General features: G+C 35.6%; 2 protein-coding genes and 1 non-coding gene across 3 annotated transcripts; all 3 read left to right on the forward strand.

The window, feature by feature from the left end:
- The first annotated feature begins 9,437 nt into the window (after window positions 1–9,437).
- LOC116134189 lies at window positions 9,438–9,544 on the forward strand. Its single transcript, XR_004128693.1, has one exon. It is a non-coding gene; the product is annotated as a small nucleolar RNA R71 (small nucleolar RNA).
- Window positions 9,545–15,344: 5,800 nt separating this feature from the next.
- On the forward strand, window positions 15,345–17,503 carry LOC116134146 (histone-binding protein MSI1 homolog). Its single transcript, XM_031419830.1, has 4 exons — window positions 15,345–15,522; window positions 16,242–16,310; window positions 16,428–16,545; window positions 17,194–17,503. Exons 1-4 carry the CDS (start codon window positions 15,345–15,347, stop codon window positions 17,501–17,503), a joined length of 675 nt encoding a protein of 224 aa, XP_031275690.1.
- Window positions 17,504–18,084: 581 nt separating this feature from the next.
- Window positions 18,085–20,282, forward strand: LOC116134147 (WD-40 repeat-containing protein MSI1-like). Its single transcript, XM_031419831.1, has 6 exons — window positions 18,085–18,366; window positions 18,604–18,957; window positions 19,076–19,228; window positions 19,652–19,776; window positions 19,868–19,963; window positions 20,075–20,282. The coding sequence occupies exons 1-6, from the start codon at window positions 18,085–18,087 to the stop codon at window positions 20,280–20,282; spliced, it is 1,218 nt and encodes a 405-aa protein (XP_031275691.1).
- Window positions 20,283–20,784: the final 502 nt, after the last annotated feature.

A 20,784-nucleotide genomic window follows, 5' to 3' on the forward strand; every position in this document is an offset into this window, starting at 1 on the left:
GCAGTGACACACCCATTACTCCTCCATACTCTCCTCAGAATCATCATCAGAAGCGTCGCCATCCCCCTCATCTGATGGATACGCAAAATCAATCCATTCACACTCTGGCGCAGCTATCTCAGCATGATCACATTGCAATTGTTGCATCTCATATTGCACCCTCATTTGCCCACTTATCCAAGTCATCCAGGCTTCTTGATGATTCTGTTGCTTTCTCAACTTATCTATATCTTCATTCATCTTCATCAATTGATTTTTCTTGGATGGCTTCTTCGATGAAGATGTTTTGGTCTTGGATCCTTCCACTTTGCCCGCACTAGTGAGATTTTGCAGAAGTTGCTTTGTAAGACATGCTCCTTATGGGATTAACACTTCTTCAAAATTCAAAAACACCTAAGCTTGCTTACATAATTCGGTGATCAATTGAGGGAAGTAAAAACTTGTCTTATTACACTTTGTCGAATGGAGAATCTCATGAAAAATAATCTCACCACATTCATCCTTATCTTGTGGTGGATAGCATACATCAAAATTGCCCTAGCTTTGCTAATCGTGCTCAGCAAAATTGAGTCTAAAAACTTACTTTCAAAACGGATGTGTTCCCTAGCTGCAATAAACCATGTAGCTTTCCCTTCCATCAGAAAATTAATCATTGCATCATAATCTACTTTCTGCTTGTATGTCACGTAAGCATCCTCATCTACTTCAACTTGCAGTAGCTCGTAAAACTCATTTATGGTGGTTGCAACAAAAACTACTTCTTTACCTCTCAAGATTGTCCTTTTGTCAATGTTATTAGGAATGTTGGCATAAAAATCTTTCACTATAGAGGCAATAGTAGGAGCATAAGGTTCTTTGCAGAACGTCGGCCAACCCAAAGCTAGAATGATATCGTAAATCCCCTTAAAATTTTCTGTAAACACCAGTCCTCTTTCTTTAATAAACCCATCTGATTTCTTTGCAAAATTTTCATATCTATCCCTGGCAGTCTGACTAACAAATTGGACATCATTGGAGGCCTGCCCTTTTCCTTTTTCTCTCCTATCTACTCCTGGCTTTCTCTTGGGTGCCATCAAAAAAACTCCCCACTCAAAAAATTCAATCAATCAATCAAATTCTACAATCACAGCACCGAATTTCAATCACACAACACCAAAATTATAAACAACTTAATTAGGTCTCTTATCACAACACTCAATCTCAATCACACAACTCCTCAATCACAACAATGACTCCACAATAAAGCTAATAATTCAAACAACCCACAATAATCAACAATTGTATGCAAAATGGGTGAAAAATCACTTACTTGAACCATATTCTATGCAAACTTGCCTTGAATTTGTGTGGATGGGCTCAATTTCGAAAAACCCCCAATTTTGAAACCTTAACCTTGAACTTTTGGAGAATCTACAAAATATGAGTTGATAGAGAGGTGTTAGTGAGAGATTAATGGAGATAAAGTGGAAAAGAAAGAAGGTGAGGATGATAGGCTAGTAGTTAGACGCAAAAGGGAATAAAGGAGAGTTTGAGAGAAAATTAGAAGTGTTGGTTCTATAGAAATTCACACAAATAAATGAGAATTTGTGTTTAGAATGTGTGCTCGCTGCGGCGATGTGGTGTAGTCACTGCAACAACTGTACTTCTTTGTCGAGTCGTGTTGTTGATTAACGCTCGCTACAACTACATAACAAGTCGCCGCGGAGAGTGTTGTTCTCCTCGTTTGATTTTTCAATGCACGGTCGTTGCGGCGATGAAATTTTTGGCTGCGATGATCATGATTTTGCAGTGTCTAGGTAATGCAGAATGTGATCTACTATTGATCTGAAAAAAAAAAAAAATCAATTATCTAAGTCTAAAAGAAATAAAATTGATCAATACAAAAAATACAAAAATTGTAAATAAATAAAAAAACTAAAAATTTAAAATTTAAGAACTAAAATTAAAACGAAATTAAAATCTTAGGTTGCTTCCCAAGGAGCACTTGTTTAAAGTCTTAAGCTCAACTCCTATTTGTCGTCAATGAGGATTTTGAGGGAAGATTGAAACCCTTTCGTCTTCATTCCCATTCTCAATATAAGGTTTCAATCTTTGGCCATTTACTTTGAATGTTCCCTTTGTCGGCTGGTGAACCTCTATTGCCCCATGCAAAAATACGCGATGAACAATGAACGGTCTAGACCATCTTGAGCGTAATTTTCGTGGGAAAAGTCATAGTCTTGAGTTAAAAAACAACACTTTGTCCCCCTCCTTGAATTCCTTGTTCACGATATGTTTGTCGTGCCATTGCTTAGTCTTTTCTTTGTAGATTCGGGCATTCTCATATGCATTATTTCGGAATTCTTCCATCTCATTGAGTTGCAGTAATCGTTTTACTCATGCCGCTTGTAGAGCGAAGCTCAAAAACTTCACTGTCCAATATGACTTATGTTTAAACTTTACTACCAAGTGATAAGCTTTTCCATAAACCATCCTATAGGGCGACATTCTAATGGGTGTTTTAAATGCCATCCTAGACAACCATAATGCATCATCAAGCTTGGTTGCCCAATCCTTTCGAGAAGTGCTTAACATCTTTTCCAAGATCAGTTTCAGCTCCCTATTGGACACTTCTACTTGGCCACTGGTTTGACGGTTATACGGAGTAGCAATGTGATGTGTAACCCCATACTTGCTTAACAATGTCGCGAATTGGTGATTACAAAATGAGAACCACCATCACTGATAATGGCCCTTGGTGTGCCAAACCTTGAGAATATATTCTTCTTTACAAATCTGGACAACCACGCGAGCATCATTTGTTGGCAATGCTGCAGCTTTCACCCACTTTGAAACATAATTTATAGCAACCAAAATAAAACGGTTAGAATACGAGGAAGGAAAAGGTCCTATAAAATCTATGCCCCACACGTCAAACAATTCTACTTCTAGGATATTATTTAGAGGCATGACATTTCTCTTAGATATGTTCCCAACCTACTGACATTCATCATAACTTATAACAAAATTAAAAGCATCTTTAAAAAGAGTGGGCCAGAAAAATCCTGATTGAAGAACTTTAGCAGCGGTCTTTGTCGAACCAAACTGGCCGCCAACTTCCATTGAATGACAATCGTCATCTCTTCCTCTAGCACAAATCTTCTTATCATTTGATCGGTGCAATGCTTGTACAAAAATGGGTCCTCCCAAAAGTAGTAATTTAAATTCGCAAAAAAATTCCTTCGTCTTTGGGAGTTCATTCCAGGGGACATAACTTTCTACGCCAAATAATTAGCAATATCTACAAACCACGGTCCTTCTTGAATGGCAAATAATTGCTCATTTGGAAAGTACTTGTTGATTGACTTCTCTTTCTCTTGAACTTCTTCATTGGACTCTAATCAAGATAGATAATCAGCCACTTGATTTTTCGTTCATTTCTTGTCCTTGATTTCCAAGTCGAATTCTTGTAGGAGCAATACCCATCACAACAATCTTGGCTTGGAATCCCGTTTTGCTTACGTTTTCACTATCCTAAAACAACCCCTATAGCATAATCACTTTCATCACACATGAGTTCAAAAGGTAGTTCCCAATCAGGCACAACAATAATAGGAGCAGAGATTAATTTTGCTTTTAAACATTCAAATGCATCTAAACACTCTTGACTAAAATTAAAAGGAACATCCTTAGCTAATAAATCATAGAGAGGTTTAGAGATTTTAGAAAAGTCTTGTATGAATCTCTTATAAAAACCCACATGTTCAAGTAAACTTTTGATAGCCTTCACTGAATTCGGAGGTGATAATTTCTCAATGACTTCAATCTTTGCTCGATCTACCTCAATTCCATTCGCGGATATGCGATAACCTAACACAATTCCATCTCGTATCATAAAATGGCACTTTTCCCAATTTAACACTAGGTTATTATTAACACATCTTTGCAAAACATTAGATAGGTTAGTTAAACAATCATCAAAAAAGAATCACCAAAAATAGAAAAGTCGTCAATGAAAACTTCAATGGACTTCTTAACCATATCAGAGAAATTTGAAATCATGCAATGTTGAAAAGTTTCAGAAGTGTTGCACAAGCCCAAAGGCATTTTCGGTAGGCAAATGTTCCATATGGGCATGTGAAAGTAGTTTTCTCTTGATCTTCTAGTGCTATAGCAATTTGATCGTAGCTTGAATGTAATACCTAAGATGTCAAAGGTATGTTCCCAACTCAAAATAGTCCTTTAGATGTTGATTTTATGTTAAAAAGCATAAAATCTAACAAATGTCAAAATAGTCAATTCATTCGGAATGGTATGAATCAATTATCCATAAAAGGGTATTAGAGGCAAAATAGTCATTTTGCCTATGGATAAGCATTGCAAAGGTCAAGGATGAGTAGGCTTCATTGCATTGAATGACATCAATTAAGTAATAATTATGTTTAGTGCCAAATGACCAAAATGCCCATATATGAAGAAGTAAGGACTTATGAGTTATACAATAAAACTAATTGGGCCAATAGCATAATTTTGGAAAATTAATGAAATATTTTCCTATAAATGAGAGGAAATTCATTCAACCCAGAAGAGATATCATTTCTTCAACCTTTCTTCAATTTTCTCTCAAATCTTCCAGAAACAAGCTTTCTCTCTTTAAATTTTAAAGGAGTTTTGCATAATTTTTCAAGGAGAACAAGATAGGAGCCTTGGATCTTCAAATTGAAGGGTTTAAGGATTAAGGTGTAAAAGAAGATAAAGGCAAAGGATTTGGTGGGGGAATTCTTTAAAAAGGTAAGGAAAAAACTCCCATGACTTTAGGAATTATGCGAGGGTTTGTAGATTTTAATGAAACCTTACATTAAGGCTTTAAGGCATAGAATTAGTTGATGACAAGTGTAGTTGAACTCATTAATGTTATTTATTGCCTTGAATTCATTATACATGAAGTTATTTTCATTTATGTTTTATGAGTTGTTATGTTTAATTGAAGAAAATGAAGTATTGATGTTGATTGTGGCAAAACTTGGAGTATTGGAGGCCACATGGTGTTGAATGGTTGCTATTAGAAGTGTTGATGTGTTGTTTGCATTAACTTACAATGTTATAGCAATGATAGATGATCATGGGAATGAGATTTTACACTTATTTTAAGATTTTAAAGACTATTAAGGGGAGGTTAAATTGATCCATAAGTGGACTTATTTGTTCATTGTCAATAGAATTCGATATGGCATGGTTTAATATTGAAAATTCGGATTTGGCAATTTTAGGGGTTATGTTAAACATGCTTCAGTATTTCGACCATAACTTGAGTTATAAAAATCGAAATGAGATGATTCTTGAAGCATTAGAAAGTTAAGACATAGCCCTATAACATTTATGCTTATGTCAAGGGCCAATTCATTTGATAAATGGATGAAAAATTGCCTGAAAAATAAACTTCTGGTTATTAAAGTTTGAGGTTTAACATGATCAATTCTTATGATTATGAATTGATTATTAATGTATTGTTGTAATTAAGTAATGTACTAATGTTTACTCATTAGTTATATGATCTTTGAAAGATATACATAGTCATGGATGCGAATGCATGATTAATGTTATGAAATAGCATGAAGATGCAATGTAATATATGTTTCAAGATGATGAATGTGAGCAAGAGGTAATGTAATCAAAAGTGTTAAGGTCACTAAAACATGTATTTACATGCCATAAAATGTTAGAGATGCATACAGATAGGATGGAAAACGCGTAAGCATATCCTCATATACCGGTTGAGGAAAGATGAATATATGCTTTAGATGCTAAATAACGCGTAAGCATGCCTCTCAATGCTATGAGCTCTAGATGAATTTGAGGCTAGATGGGAGGAAAGATGAATATATGCTTTAGATGCTAATTAATGCATAAGCATATCCTCTTATTTTGGTTGAGGAAATATGAATATATAATGCTAAATAACGTGTAAGCACGCCTCCCGATGATATGAGCTCTAGATGAATTTGAGGCTAGATGAAAGGAAAGATGAATATATGTTTTAGATGCTAAATAGCACATAAGCATGCCTCCCGATAATATGAACTCTAGATGAATTTGAGGCTAGATGAGATGAAGTGCTTAAGAGGCTAAGAAAAGTCCGATCGGCTAGACTTTAAATGATTCATATGCATTTAGTTGCATTACATAAGTTATGATGTTATTTACATCATGAGATGATTTGTACTCCTGTTAGATGATATTTAGATGTTATGTCATGACATGTGATGTATGTGCACTATGTTTACATACTTATTTGTATGTGTACACTTGATGTTTTATATGACCATGGGGAAGATGATGAAAAGTATATTAGTTAGTAAAGAAAATGAACCATACTTAGATGCAAAAGAGGTGTGGTATGTGAATGAATGTGTTTGAATGAATATCAAATAACATACTTGGTATTAAATGGAGTAAAGAAAATGAACCATACTTAGATGCAAAAGAGGTGTGGTATGTGAATGAATGTGTTTGAATGAATGTCAAATAACATGCTTGGTATTAAATGGATCATTCCTTACTGAGCGATTAGCGCTCACCCTTTCATGGTTAATGTTTTACAGGTATTTCAAAAGCGAAGGATGTTGGAAACAGCAAGGCTATGCATGAGGGGAGATAATTTATTGTCATCCTGATGTTTTATCTTGATGTAAATAATGTAAATGACAAATGTTTTTGAAACACCTTTTTAAAGCTTCCACCATATGAATGAAAATGGCATTAATATGTTTTGATTGATTGATGCCCATATGAATTCAAGTTTTTATTTTTATTTTTAAAGGTACAAATCTTGATCCTGCGGTACATTTTATAGTAATGTTTTGGACATTATCATTATCCTTGCATAGGTTTTCTAAATACAACTCGTTCCCTAGACATGAATTCTCTGGATTCTCATTAAAGGATATTCAGAGGGTACCTGACTGAGGAGGGGTTTTACATTGAATATTCGTTAGAAAACAATAGAACTCATGGCTAGCTAACCTCTCTAACATTTGATTGATGAATGACAATGGAAAGTGGTCCTTATAAGTTACGGAATTTAGTTTGCGATAGTCAATATGTACTCTCCATCCCATGACTATTCATGTTGGAATTAGCTCGTTATTATTGTTACGGACCACAGTTATTCCTCCTTTCTTTGGCACTACCTGGATTAGACTTACCCATGCACTATCTGAAATTGGATATATATTTCTTGCATCTAAGAGCTTCGATACCTCCTTCTTGACCACTTCTTGCATTGATGGGTTCAATCTTCTTTATGGTTGGACGATAGGCTTAAAGCTCTCCTCCATTAGGATCTTGTGTGTGCAAATTGAGAGACTTATACCCTTTATATCTACAATTGTCCATCCAATGGCCTTCTTGTATTTCCTCAATATACACAACAACTTTTCTTCTTCTATAACATTCAAAGAAGCATTAATAATGTCTGGAAAAAATTTATCCTCTTCTAAGAATACATACCTTAAATGAGATGGTAGTTGCTTGAGCTCAAGTGTAGGTAGATTCTCGATTGGTGAAGTGGACTAAGATATCGCAGCTCTAACTTCTCTGATTATTTTAGCTTCAGGACGAATTAAGGGTGGTAGAGCATTTAAGTACCTTAAACACTCTCTTATCTCTTCACTATCAACTTCATCCTTATGATCTCTAGAATTCATCAAGCAATTCTCTAAGGGGGAGATGGGGTAGTTTTCTTCAAAATTCTGCGCCATTACGTTGTCGAGGACATTAATCTCAAAACGTGTGTCTATTTCAGATGGATGCGTCATGCAGTCAAAAACATCAAAATCTACTTACTCGTTTCTACCCTTAAGATTAATTTCCCTTGGTGGACATCTATCAATGTTCTACCCATGGCTATAAAAGGTTGTTCTAAAATTAAAGGCATTTCCTTATCTTCCTCCATGTCCAACACTATGAAATCTATTGAGAAAATCAGCTTGTCTACCTTAATCAAGACGTCTTCTACTACCCTCCCAGGATATGCCATTGATTGATCAGCTAATTGGAGAGACACGATGGTTGGCTTCACTTCTCCTAATCCAAGTTTCCTATAAATAGAAAACGACATTAAATTTATACTTGCCCCTAAATCATATAAAACCTTATCAAAATAACAACTACTAATAATACAAGAGATAGTAAAACTCTATGGATCTCATAGTTTAAGTGGTAGTTTCTTTTGAATCAGCATGCTGCATTCCTCTATTAACATGACTTTCTCGTGTTCCTCAAATTTTCTCTTGTGTGTGAGGATCTCCTTCAGAAACTTCGCATATTTAAGCATCTGTTCTAACATATCAACAAAATGGATATTAATGTGCAAACTTTGAAACATATCGATAAACTTACCAAATTGCTTGTCAAACTTCTGATTCTTTAGACAGTGTGGGTACGGAATGTTTGCATGATTTGAAGAAGCTTTCTGCTCAGATTCACCGTCGCCACAGCCACCACTTTCTTTCCTGTGGCAATGAGTGTGAACTTCTAACAAATTGGGAGCTAATTCATGATCGCCGCGACCACCAGGTTCATTGCCGAGATGATTGTCCTTCATGCTAACGATATTCTCCATATTTTCACGCTCACTGCGGCGACCGTGGTGATTATTCTTTTGCTCTTCCTTCAGTTCTTTCTATAGTTCTTGCTTCTGTTTTTCGTCCTTTGAATTCTCCAAGGTTCTTCCAGTCCTCAAGGTGATTGCATGTGCTTTTTCCTTAGGATTTTTCTCTGTATTGCTTGGCAAAACTCCTTGAACTCTTCCCGCTAATATGTTGTGGCTTTGCCCCACTTGAGTCTCAAGATTTCTAATAAGGTTTGACTGATTTTGGGCAAGGATTTCATTCTTTTCGAACCTCTTACTTGTCTCTTCAATGAACTTGGTAAACACATTCTCAAAGTTAGATTTCAGCTCTTGAGCTTGAAAAACAGTCGGTTGTTTATGCTCATTGTTGTTGCTCCACGAGAAGTTCGGATGCTTCCTCCATGCTGGATTATATGTGTTGGAATATAGATTCCCTTGCCCCCTTTGGAAATTATTGACATAATTAGCTTGTTCAGGTTGAGCAAACAGATTCCCTTTTTGACAATCCTTGGATGAATGATTTCCTACACAGAGTTTGTATGTTAGAGAAGAGGATTCAATTGCATTTATCTTTAATACATTACCTAATTGCTTCTGGATGTTTGAAAGTTAAACAGCCAATTCTGTGTAACCGTCAACTTTGTGCACTCCCGCTGATTTCCTTGTTGAAGTTCTCATATAGTTATTGTTCGCCATCACTTCAATCAAATTGTATGCTTCCTCTAGTGTTTTGTTGTTCAAGGCTCCTCGACTTGCAACATCTATCATGCCTTGAATATTTGGCAGCAACCCTTGGTAGAACATTTGCACTTGTGACTAGATTGGCAAACCATGGTGAGGGCACCTTCGTAAGAGATCTTTATACCTTTCCCATGCTTCATACAATGACTTCAAGTCTTGTTGATAGAAATTGGTAATCTCACTTCTCAGCTTGGCAAACCTGGCAAGTGGAAAATATTTAGTGAGGAACGCTTGAGCTAAATCGTTCCATGTCATGATGCTCCCAGATGGCAAAGAAATCAACCAAGCCTTAGCTTTATCTCGAAGAGAGAATGGGAAAAGCCTTAGCCTAATTGCATCATTAGTTACTCCATTATGCCTGAATGTGTCGCATAACTCCAGAAAATTAGTGATATGCAAGTTGGGATCATCATTATGTTAGCAAGTGACCAAATATACGTAGCAAAAAAATAGATTCAAAAACAAAATCCAATCAAAAGCTTAATCCCAAAATCTGGGTATAGATTATAATGCTTACATGTTCATAAAAACTATATTAAAACAATATAACAGCGAATCCATATAGGATCAGATTTACGTACGCATGTTTGGAGGCTTTTCAAATGTCTCTGATTTGATTTCGCTTTTCGATTCAAAGTAGAACTGCACGAATGATGATCCACATGCAGATAATCCGGAGAACCGACTATTGTTTTGCTAGAACAAATAGAAGGCTTGAAGAATCAAATAAATTAGAGAATAAGAATTCTTTGATTCACACTTTGAAAAACGTCAGAGGGAGAGTGAAGGTGGCTAGGGTTTTTGTTTATTCAATCAATGAATAATAATGTTGTATATCGTTTTAATTAAGTTTCACTTATATATAGTGTCACTTAATTAAAACCCTAATCCCAATAGGAATAGCCATAGATTCTCAAGTAATCCATCCTTGCAACCAAACACACCCTTTATTGTATTTTAATTTTAATTAATTATTATTATAATTAAAAATCAGTTAATATATATATATTAACATTTAATAATAATGATGATTCATTTAACTACATGCGCACATATATTAAAATACAATCCCACTAATTTTGATTTTAATATTAAAATTAAATATAGAAAATAACCTCAACAAATTTAATTGTACTGTGAGATTACTAAAATACCCTTTTATCCTAAAAGATGAAAATACCTTTATCACAAACTGATTCTTAAATGATCTTCTAAGTGTGTGCCTGTAGGCTCATTACCATATCGACAGTGAGTAGTATCGCGATTAATACCAATTAATTGTCTCACTACACACAGATCAAGATTAACCCCTAGTAAGGCATCATGGCCACTGGATATATTCGGATTCAGTGAAATAACCACCTATCAATGATATGGTTACCGTGCAATCAAATCCTTTCATCATCTGTTATCTCATCGAGGCTGAGGTATATAAATAGTATTAACCTCAGTTATCCTCGATATCTTTGTATTCAGTTACTGGACAATGACCAGATAAATAAATTGGATTAAGAAACAACTCAATCCCACTGTGGCCATAAATTTAGTGTCATTACCATTTACTGAATTACGCAATGAGACAACTTCTCCTGTACCCGGGAGTGATGAATCCTTTGTTGATCCACCATAATCTTGATATACTCCTCGATGTAGCCAATCTCTACTGTATTGATAGCTCTGAATAGAACTACATTGGGCTAGTATCAAACTACACTAATCAGTGCACAAGGTGCTCCGGTGATCTCAAGTCTAAGATCACATGTACCACCATTCGTTAGAGGATTTATTCCATAGACACTGGGGTTACAATCTATATGGAATCTTCTGGTGGGTTTGTCTAGTGAACTTGCCTACAGCAAGCACTCATGCGATGCACTAGGTTGTCGGCAAACAACCTTGACAATTGAGATCAGTCACTACCTTTTGACAGGGTTGTTCAATGCTATGATAGCCTTACCATACTATCTGTGTTCTTGATTAGAATAATATTAGGGCTATAGATGTTTTTAGAGCGACCACCATATGTGATCATAAGGTTGTCACTATCAAGATTTGAAACACTTGATACCCTCATCACAGTTCTACCATCCTAAGGACATATATCATTACCTATAACTATGATTTACATGATATAGAAGAATATGCCTTTTATTGATAAATAAACATTATCACAGAGTCAATTTTACAATAATTGATTTGCTCTAGGGCACCTACTCTAACACATTAGGCAACCCTACGAATTGTACCGACTATTGAATCATCTGAATAATTGATGGCTTGATCTCAAAATTATTTGCTTGAACTAGTGGTCTTCTGATGCTAGAATAGCACCCGTCAATAGTAGGACTGGAGTAGCCCTTCAATGCTCTTTGAACCACTACTGCTCCACTATTTGCATTGCCTCCTGTGATATCGTCATTCTCATTCTCTTGATTTTCCATATTGAGATTTATAATTCCCCTGTTAGCCATTGATTTTTCTAAGTTAGCTTGCCTCTTTTCTTTCCTCAACTGTTTGGCCATTCTCTCAATTTTAGAATCAAAAGGATTAAGATCACCACCACCTTTTAAACGTAACCTTTCCAGGATCTAAATAAAAGAAACAAACACAACATAATAAAATAAAAATCAATTTCTAAGCAAAAATAAAACAAATCAAATTAGCAACTGAATATTTCATATTGATATTGGTAAAAAATAGTTCCCCAGCAACGACGCCAAAAACTTGACAGGCTATTCGCAAGTATACAAAATTGCGCAAGTAGTAAAGCTCGAGTAAACGAATGTCGAATCCCAAGAGAACTACCTACCAAGTACCAAACTAGTCTATTTTATTGCTATTTGATGAAACAAAATTTTAAGAATGAATTAATGAAAAATAAAACAAACTAAAAAGTAGACAAAAGCAAAATTGTATTAATACTTTGGTAAAAAGATCAATAAGACTACACCTAGGGCACATATTTCACACCAATTTAATCCTATGCATTGACAATTATTGCTAACCTAATTTAGCCTCTAAAGGCCAAACTCCCTAATATTTCACTAACTTTCTCTTGAACAATTAGTGAATTAACCCTTAAACAATAACTCAGAATATCTCTAAAGTGGATTTAGAAGCTAAGAGATCATTAAGTTTTATGGAATTTACCAGAGCCTCACAAATTACGGTAACTTATCTCTAGTATTCGCTCAATCTATGGTTTTATTACCTTAGACTAATTAGGTTTCATCTCTCTATCTCAACCCAACTCAACCCAGAAAATCATTCAACTCTCGAGCCCTTAATAATTGAAAACATTGCACACAGTAATAAAACTTAGGATTAATGCTCAATTATAATTAACAACAATAAAGTCAACATATATTCATAAATTTGGCTACATCTTTAGCCCTAGAAAAGAAATTTAGTTCATAATTGCAGTAATAAAAACAACCATTTTATTAACAAACATGAGTTCAAGAAATAAAAATAGAAAAATTTCTCTAATCGGTGAACAAAAAGGGCAAGAATTCTGATCTCCAAAATAGTAGCCGCTCTTTCTCCTTCTCTAATCTCCCTAAAAACTAATTAAAGACCCTTATTTATAGTATTAGGGTTTGGAGGTTTATTAGGAAAGAAGTAAATGTCTTAAACCATTCAGATGCAGACTAGGAAAATAATAACCCAAACAAGCCTGCAATCCATCGCTGCGGCAACAGAAATGGTTGCTGCGGCGATCGTCCTTTCTGTCCCACGAGTCTGGAATCTTTAGAATCTGGCAAAGTCATAAACATGAACTTTTTAGCTATATGAATAAGTTTTCCAACGCCACAAGAATCATCGAATTTCAATTTCTACAGATTAAGTTATGATAAAAACATCGAAGCATACTCATTTTGGCAAATTCCCAAGTTTTAAGTCTCATCTTCAACGTGTCACAACTTTCTCGTTTCAATTATTATTTTGCACCATTTGTTCCTACTCGTCACAAATTCCATCAACATCATTCTTCTTTATTTAAATATCATTTTTAACCTAAAAAATACTCAAAATACACCCCATGATCCCATAAAAGGTATTTATGAAATAATTAACTCAAATTCCACAATAAAAACACATTTTCCCACAAATAATCCAATTGAATCACTAACAAAATATGTATTTTCAAGCTCTTATCAATAACAACAATATATTAACATGAAATATGCACAAACTATATGCACGCCATAATTTAATGCTCTCATTAATATTAGATAGATGACAAAAAAGATCTATTTGACATCTCTAAATACAAAGAAGAGGAGGATGTGAATGATAGCATGAAAGAGGAGGTTGAGAATGATGACGACAACAAGGAAGAGGAGGATAAGGATGTGACAATTGAGGAGGAAGATAAGTGAAGAATATGAGATATATAGGCTAAAAACTTTGCCAACATTCGGTGTTTTCGTGAACAACTTTCTTGAAACCTCAGAGTCCTTCTCCTATGGTGAATTATGATTACTCTCTTTTCCACCAAATTGATCCTTGCCCTAAGACACCAACTTCTTGAAACTCCAATGGCAACAACCAATGGGCCATAGATATGGTTATGAGTTTCACCAGGTAATACACATGCCCACCTTATGACCTTATATTCTCTTAGTGAAATACAGTGACAGAGAAAGGCTTAAGGACTTTCTGCTACAAAATGAGATCCGTTTTTTTTGCTTGATTGACCACCATAATTTCTTAAGTGCCACACAACTCTTTTACTCAATACCAAATTCAATTACTCTTTGAATGTGTGCATTCCAATTATGTACATATACTCAAATGTACCGTTTTAAAACTCGGCCCCACCCTACCTATTTAACTGATCGAACCGTGAGCCAGTGGCTAAGCCAGGCCAATTAGGGTTGAAAACCAAAATTGTAATTAACCCATTCTGACCTGCGATTGGATGGTGTTACTGTAGCAAACCATCGTTCGAACCGGTCTTCTACCAAAACCGAGTTAACTCAAATTCCCAGATTCTTCTAAGGCCAAAGTTTTAGTTGGTGAGGGAGGTTTTGTCGACTAGGAAAACACAACAACACACAACCAAAACAAGCACAAGGCAACCAAGAAGCCGAAAACAATTAGAAACCAACTGAAAATCCAATCAATCCTACACAAAAATAATTCAAATAGCTGTAGCTAAAAGTGACTCTTGGCCAACGTTCGATGGGCAAACATGAATCGAGGTTAGGGGGGTTTTGAAAGGTGGACCATACTGAGTCGTGAGGTGGTATTAGATTGAGGTTTGGTTGCCAGAATTTGGCCAAGAAACGGTGAAAATCTAGCTTGTGATTGTTGATGATCGGTGGGTGGAATGGCTTGGGAACTTTGGGGGCTTTTATAAGGTAGTGACTAGTGAGTCTAAGGGTGGTGGTGGTGGTTCAGGTTGTCAATGCTTAAAATAATTGGAAACCAGTAAAGGGCAGTCACTTGACACGATTGTCTTGGCCAGCGATCAGCAAGTGATAAGAAGGGATAAAGGGTATGGTTTTGAAGAGGAGAGGGTGGGGGTTCCAATGGTGATGATAGGGGTGATTTTGGTGAGAAAACAATGGAAAAAGGGAAAGAAGGTCGGCACTGCAATCTGGCCAAAGGAAGAGAAAGAGAGGGAGAAAAAGAGAAAGACGAAGGAAAAAGAAAGAGAAATAGGAGACGAAGAGAAAGAGGAAGGAAGAAGAAAGTGGGAAGAGATTGAAGATAGAAGAAAGTGATGCAGAGAAAGAGAAAGAGAAAAAAAAGTATAGATGCTGTAGGGTTGTGTTTGCTTTTTCTCAAACTTACAGGGACTAATGCGTAATTTTTTGGGGTGCGTTTGCTGGATTTCAAACTTGTAGGGATTAGATGAAGTGTTCAGGAATCTGTTTGTTGCACACCGATCAGACCAATCGGTTGGACCGATCAGACTGGTCAACTCGGGAACTAGTCCCTTGACTGGATCGAGTGGTGGTTTGGTTTTTAAAACATTGCTGAAATGACCATCTCTAATTGTTCATTGGTTGCTTGGAAAATCCGAGCTACTAGACAAAGATTACTTAGTGCAGAGACCTTCACCTATAATGAGCCCAATTATCTCATGCTTGCCCAGGTGTTGAATCCTGAAAATGAAGCTGAGAATGATCAAATCAGTCCTTGTATAAGTTTGGATCCTGGCAAGATACTTAAATTCATCTTTTAATGTTAGATTTGTTGCTCTAGCAGTTTTGGGACATAATTGAGGGATAAAATGTCCTTGAAGGTTTTATTGTTATTTACAAAGTCCACTGTTGACTGTTGTTGACCAATGGGTGACCACCATTGACCAGTGTTGATCAGTTATTGACCACATTGACCAGTGTTGAGAAGCCATTGACAACTGTTGATCATTTGTTGGTTGGTGTTGATAAGCCATTGACCATTGTTGATCGGTTGTTGGCTGGTGTTGAACAACCATTGATCAACATTGGTCAGCGTTGACTACCATTGACAGTGTTGACAGCCATTAAATTTTATTTTTTAGATAGAATAACTATTGTCAAAGTAAAAAAAAAAAAAAATTTAAAAATAGTATTAGTTTTTTTATTGTTATTTACATAATTAGTTTTTTATTATTATTTACATAATTATTTTTTTATTTAAAAATATAATAATAATTTTTAACTTATATGGAATGTTTCAATGAGGGTATTTTTGTCCACATTTGACTCCATTTCCTCAATATTTCATCTTATAATTTAACAATGGAATCATAATGTATTCTATTCTTGATTCATTATTCGAATATATATCTATTTCCATTTCTCTTTCTGTTTCACTACAATTCAAGCAAGTAAACATGGACTCATCATGATTCATAACCTGATATTTTGACTGTTACTGTCTTCCCTTGCAGGTGGAAATAATTCAGCGAATAAACGTTCAGGAGAGGTTATCCGTGCTCGTCACATGTCTCAAAACTCAAGTAAAATAGCAACCAAGACTCTCAGTGGACTAGTCCACATTTTTTATTATCGCAAGCGCCCATCGAGCCTCCTGAGGATGGTGCATGTATTCCTGATTTGAAGCTGATTGGTGACAGCATGTGGGAGGATTTGTTTAATCATGGAGCAAGGTCATTTGCTCAGTGGCTCTAAAGATTCTGAAATATGTGTGTGGGACATCAATGTACCTTCTAACAATAAGAAACTTTGCACTATGTAATTCATAGTGGAAGACAAATCTTGGTATGCTGAATGTAGATGTGCATGACTGCATAAATTTGATTCCGGGGTTTTATTAGTCTGAACAAAAAGCTTCAATATGCAGAAAACAAGGTATATTGTACCTCTATCCAACTTTAGGTAGTTTAATAAATTAATTTCTGGTTGCATTGCCGCATACTTATTTTATTATACTGACAATGGTTGTGCTAAAATAGGCTCATGAAGGTGAAGTATAATATGTAACTGTCTTTCTATTGATATCATCAAATGTCAATGATACATCTTTTCCTGCTTTAAAATGTGCTAAAAACTTTGAAACTTAGGCGCAGGTTTGATAGGGCAATTCACACATTTGAAAGTCACAAGTAAGAATTCTCCCGCTTGCGTAATGATATATTCCTTGAAAAAAAAGAAAAGATCTCATTTCTTAATGCACGAGCTCAACAGGGATGTTGGTAACCAAGCTACATGGAGGAATGAGGCTATCTTTGTTTCTAGTTCTAATAACACAATTAATGCTCCGGGACTGTAGGGGGTTTGAGCTTGAACTTCTTTTTAAGTGAAATAATTCCATTCTTCTTAAAAATGAGCCGTTTAAGAAACACTCTTGCCTTGTATCAATATTTGGTGTTTCTTTTGCAGGGTTGGTGATGTCCAAAACAAGATTAAAGACGACCCTCATGATGGTCACAAGAGCTCCGTTTCAGAACTTTCATGGAATCCGAATAAAGATTGGGTTATTGCCAGTGCCGCTGCTGATAGCATGATTCAAATTTGGCAGATTGCAGTGAGTATCTACCGTAGCGAATATAATACTCTCCATTCTCAACCAACACCTGCTCAGTGCTCATTCAACTTCTTCTCAAAGTTTATTCTCCCTCTCAAATCTCACCACTCTCATTTTCTTGTTCTTGCAATTCTCCTCCATCAGTACTCATTTTCTACCATCTAAAGAATTCAATTCAATTCCAGTGGTTACGGTTAATAAGTTCAGAACACCAATACTAAAATTTTGGTCCTTTGACTTAGAAATTATACTAAAATGACAAAAAAACACTTCTAAAAAGTAATAAAAATGCATTACACGAACAACATAGTATATACTATGGTGGGATTGACTTAGATTTGCTGTGGTGGGATTGTCCAGTTTAGTGAAATTTTTCTAATATTGTTGTCTATGAAGGTCAAAAACTAAGAGAAGTGAAAAGAAGAAACTGCCCTTCACTTAAAGTTGCTACTGCATACGCTGCCGTTTGACTTTTGCATATCAAGTAGTTAACTTCAGTTAACTTCTTTTCTCTTCTTTGCTTACTGAACGTATATATAAAACTAAAATGTATCCAGAAGTCAAGAATCAAGAAATCAAGAAAACAGAGTTGCAATTCCTTCTCAATTCTTTCTTCCAATTTTCGATTGTTCTCTAAAAGTTCACATATCTTTCTCTCTACATCTTTTAAGTTCCAAGGAATTTTTTGTTTTCCAACGTATAGGCGCTTGGTGAGGACAAAGTGTTAGAAATTGAGAGATAGAGCAATGGAGGAAGAACAGAGGATAAGAGATCGATGCTTCGAGTACTGGAAGACGAAGAGGACAGTTATGTACAATAAAATCATCAACCATTTTCTCGAATGGCCGTGTCATACTGTTGAGTGGCTTCCTGGTAAATTAAAGCTAGCTGACCAAGAATGTTATGTTCACCAGTTGATTCTTGGCACCCACGCTGCCCAGAATGAGCCCAATTATCTAATTGCTGCCAACGTTCTGTTTCCTGAAGACGAATCTGATCTTGGTGGCATTGGCTACCGCAGTGGCAAGGTACTCCCTCAAGAAGGGGGAAAAGGACTTAATAAAGAAAGTTATATTCATCCTTTGATCGCAGATTCGTTGGTTCAGTTTGGACATAACATTAAATTTCTTGAAGTTATTCTCTAACATTTCTTTTATTATTATATTTTAAAGATTCAAGTTTAAATTCATGGTAACTGATTGTTGAATTGATATTTGACAGACAATTCATGATTCATACTTGAATAGTACTGTCATCCCTTGCAGGTGGAAGTACTTCGGAAAATAATACATGAAGGAGTGGTTAAATGTGCTCGTCACATGCCTCAGAATACGAGTTATATAGCGACCAAGACTGTTAGTGGAGAAGTCCACATTTTTGATCATGTAAAACACCCATTAGAGCCTACTCCGCATAGTGTACTCTTTGAACAAGAAGGTCCTGATTTGAGGTTGCTTGGCCACAGAACTAACGTCAACGTGTATGGTTTATCGCATGATAAATTATCATGGAGCAAGTTGAAGAAGGGTTATTTGCTCAGTGGTGCTGATGATTCTCAAATATTTGTGTGGGACATCAATGCATCTCCTAACAACGTGGCACTTTGGTCCACGCCGAGGGTAAGGGTACATTTATCTATTTATCTATATTGAACTTATTGGCTTTGTACATTCAAATGCAGAAAAAGTCCATGGCCTTGTACTCATTTTTACATTTACAATGGTTGGGCTAAAATAGGGTCATAATGGTGGTGTACAAGATGTAGCATGGCATGTGAAGAATGAGCACTTACTTGGTTCTGTTGGTAGTGATAAATACCTATCAATATGGGATCTTCGGCAATCAATACAAAATAACCCTGTCCAGTCTGTTGTGGCTCACCGGGATGAGGTAGGCATCTACACAGAAAGACGTAAATTAGACTAAAATCATCTATCTGCTTTAACTAGAGCAACAGATAATTAACCTTAAAAATGAGTATCAGTCTTTTTAATATAAGAAATCATTTTTCATTTATTATAAGAAAGACATAAATTAGATTGATTGCTGCAATTTTAACTTGGATGTATTAGTCTTTTTATTGATCTGTTCAATGTCAATTGATGCATCTTGTCATACCTTAAAAAACCAGAAAATTTTGGAATTTCCCTTGCAAGTAAATATTAAATTTGAACATTGATTTTCATTTGATGCTTGTGTCTCATTTTTATCCCTCAAAATGCCAACTTGTTGACAAGTTTCACATTAGATAATGTCTTCTTTGCTGGTGTTTGCTGAAAGGATCATATAACTTGTGTAATCTGATGTTAATAGGTCACTTCTTTATCTTTCAATCCCTTTGATGAATGGACCTTGGCAACGGGTTCTGCTGATAAGATGGTCAAGGTATTTGATCTGCGCAATATTTACAGGGCAAGATACAGATTTACCGATCACAGGTAAGAATTTAATTTTTAATTTTTAATTTATTTATTTATTTATTTTTGGTTATTTCAAAAGGAAAAGCACTTATCGCTTAATGCTCAACAGGAAGGTTGTCAACCAAGTTGAGTGGAGCCCCAAGAATCGTAATCTCTTGGCTTCTTTTTGTGCTGACAGAAAGTTGATAATCTGGGATCTTAGCAGGTTTGAACTTAAAATCCCACAATGGTTATGCAATTTTTAACTGAAATAATTTTGTTTTATGAACTATGAACAATCTTGCCTTATATTAATATCTGGTGTTCCGTCTTGCAGGATTGGTACTGAACTAACATTAGAGCAGATTCTTAAAGGTCCACCAGAGTTGCTCTTTGCTCATACTGGTCACAAGCGCGCCATAAAAGAATTTTCATGGGATCCGAATGGAGATTGGGACATTGCTAGTGTAGCCGAAGACAACGACCTTCAAACATGGAAGATGACGAATGATTATGACCAGGGAAGACAATTGTCAGGGACATGAGTAATTAAAAAATGATAGCTCCACAACAGAATGTTAACAGTAAAATGGAAAACATGAAAACATTCTCATTTTTAATTTTTTTATTTGTTTGATAATCCAGAAATACAATTTCCAAATACTCTCCAACAAACAGCTTATTCAACTTTTTCCGGATTCGTTCTCAGTCTCTTGTTCTACGTACTGTCCAAAATTTCACCAAATGCTTCCATGTCTTCAACAAGCATACCTTACTCTCTGTGCTTGTCGAGCTGTATTGAAATTGATCATTAATTAGAAGCAAAGGGAGACATAAAGTATCATTGTTTTCAAATGACACAAATCCCCTATTACATGAATTCTACCGATAGAGTTCGTATGAATCTTATGTTAGGTCTCAAGTGTATCTTTTTAGAATAAGTCTATCCTTACAAAGAACTCTATAAAGAAACTTACAAAGTGAAGAAAAAAACAAAGGAAAAACGGAAAAAGAGAAAGAGAGAGAGAGAGAAATGATGAAGATGAA

Source organism: Pistacia vera, unplaced genomic scaffold, assembly GCF_008641045.1.
Source record: "Pistacia vera cultivar Batoury unplaced genomic scaffold, PisVer_v2 Contig283, whole genome shotgun sequence".
NCBI lineage: Eukaryota > Viridiplantae > Streptophyta > Magnoliopsida > Sapindales > Anacardiaceae > Pistacia > Pistacia vera.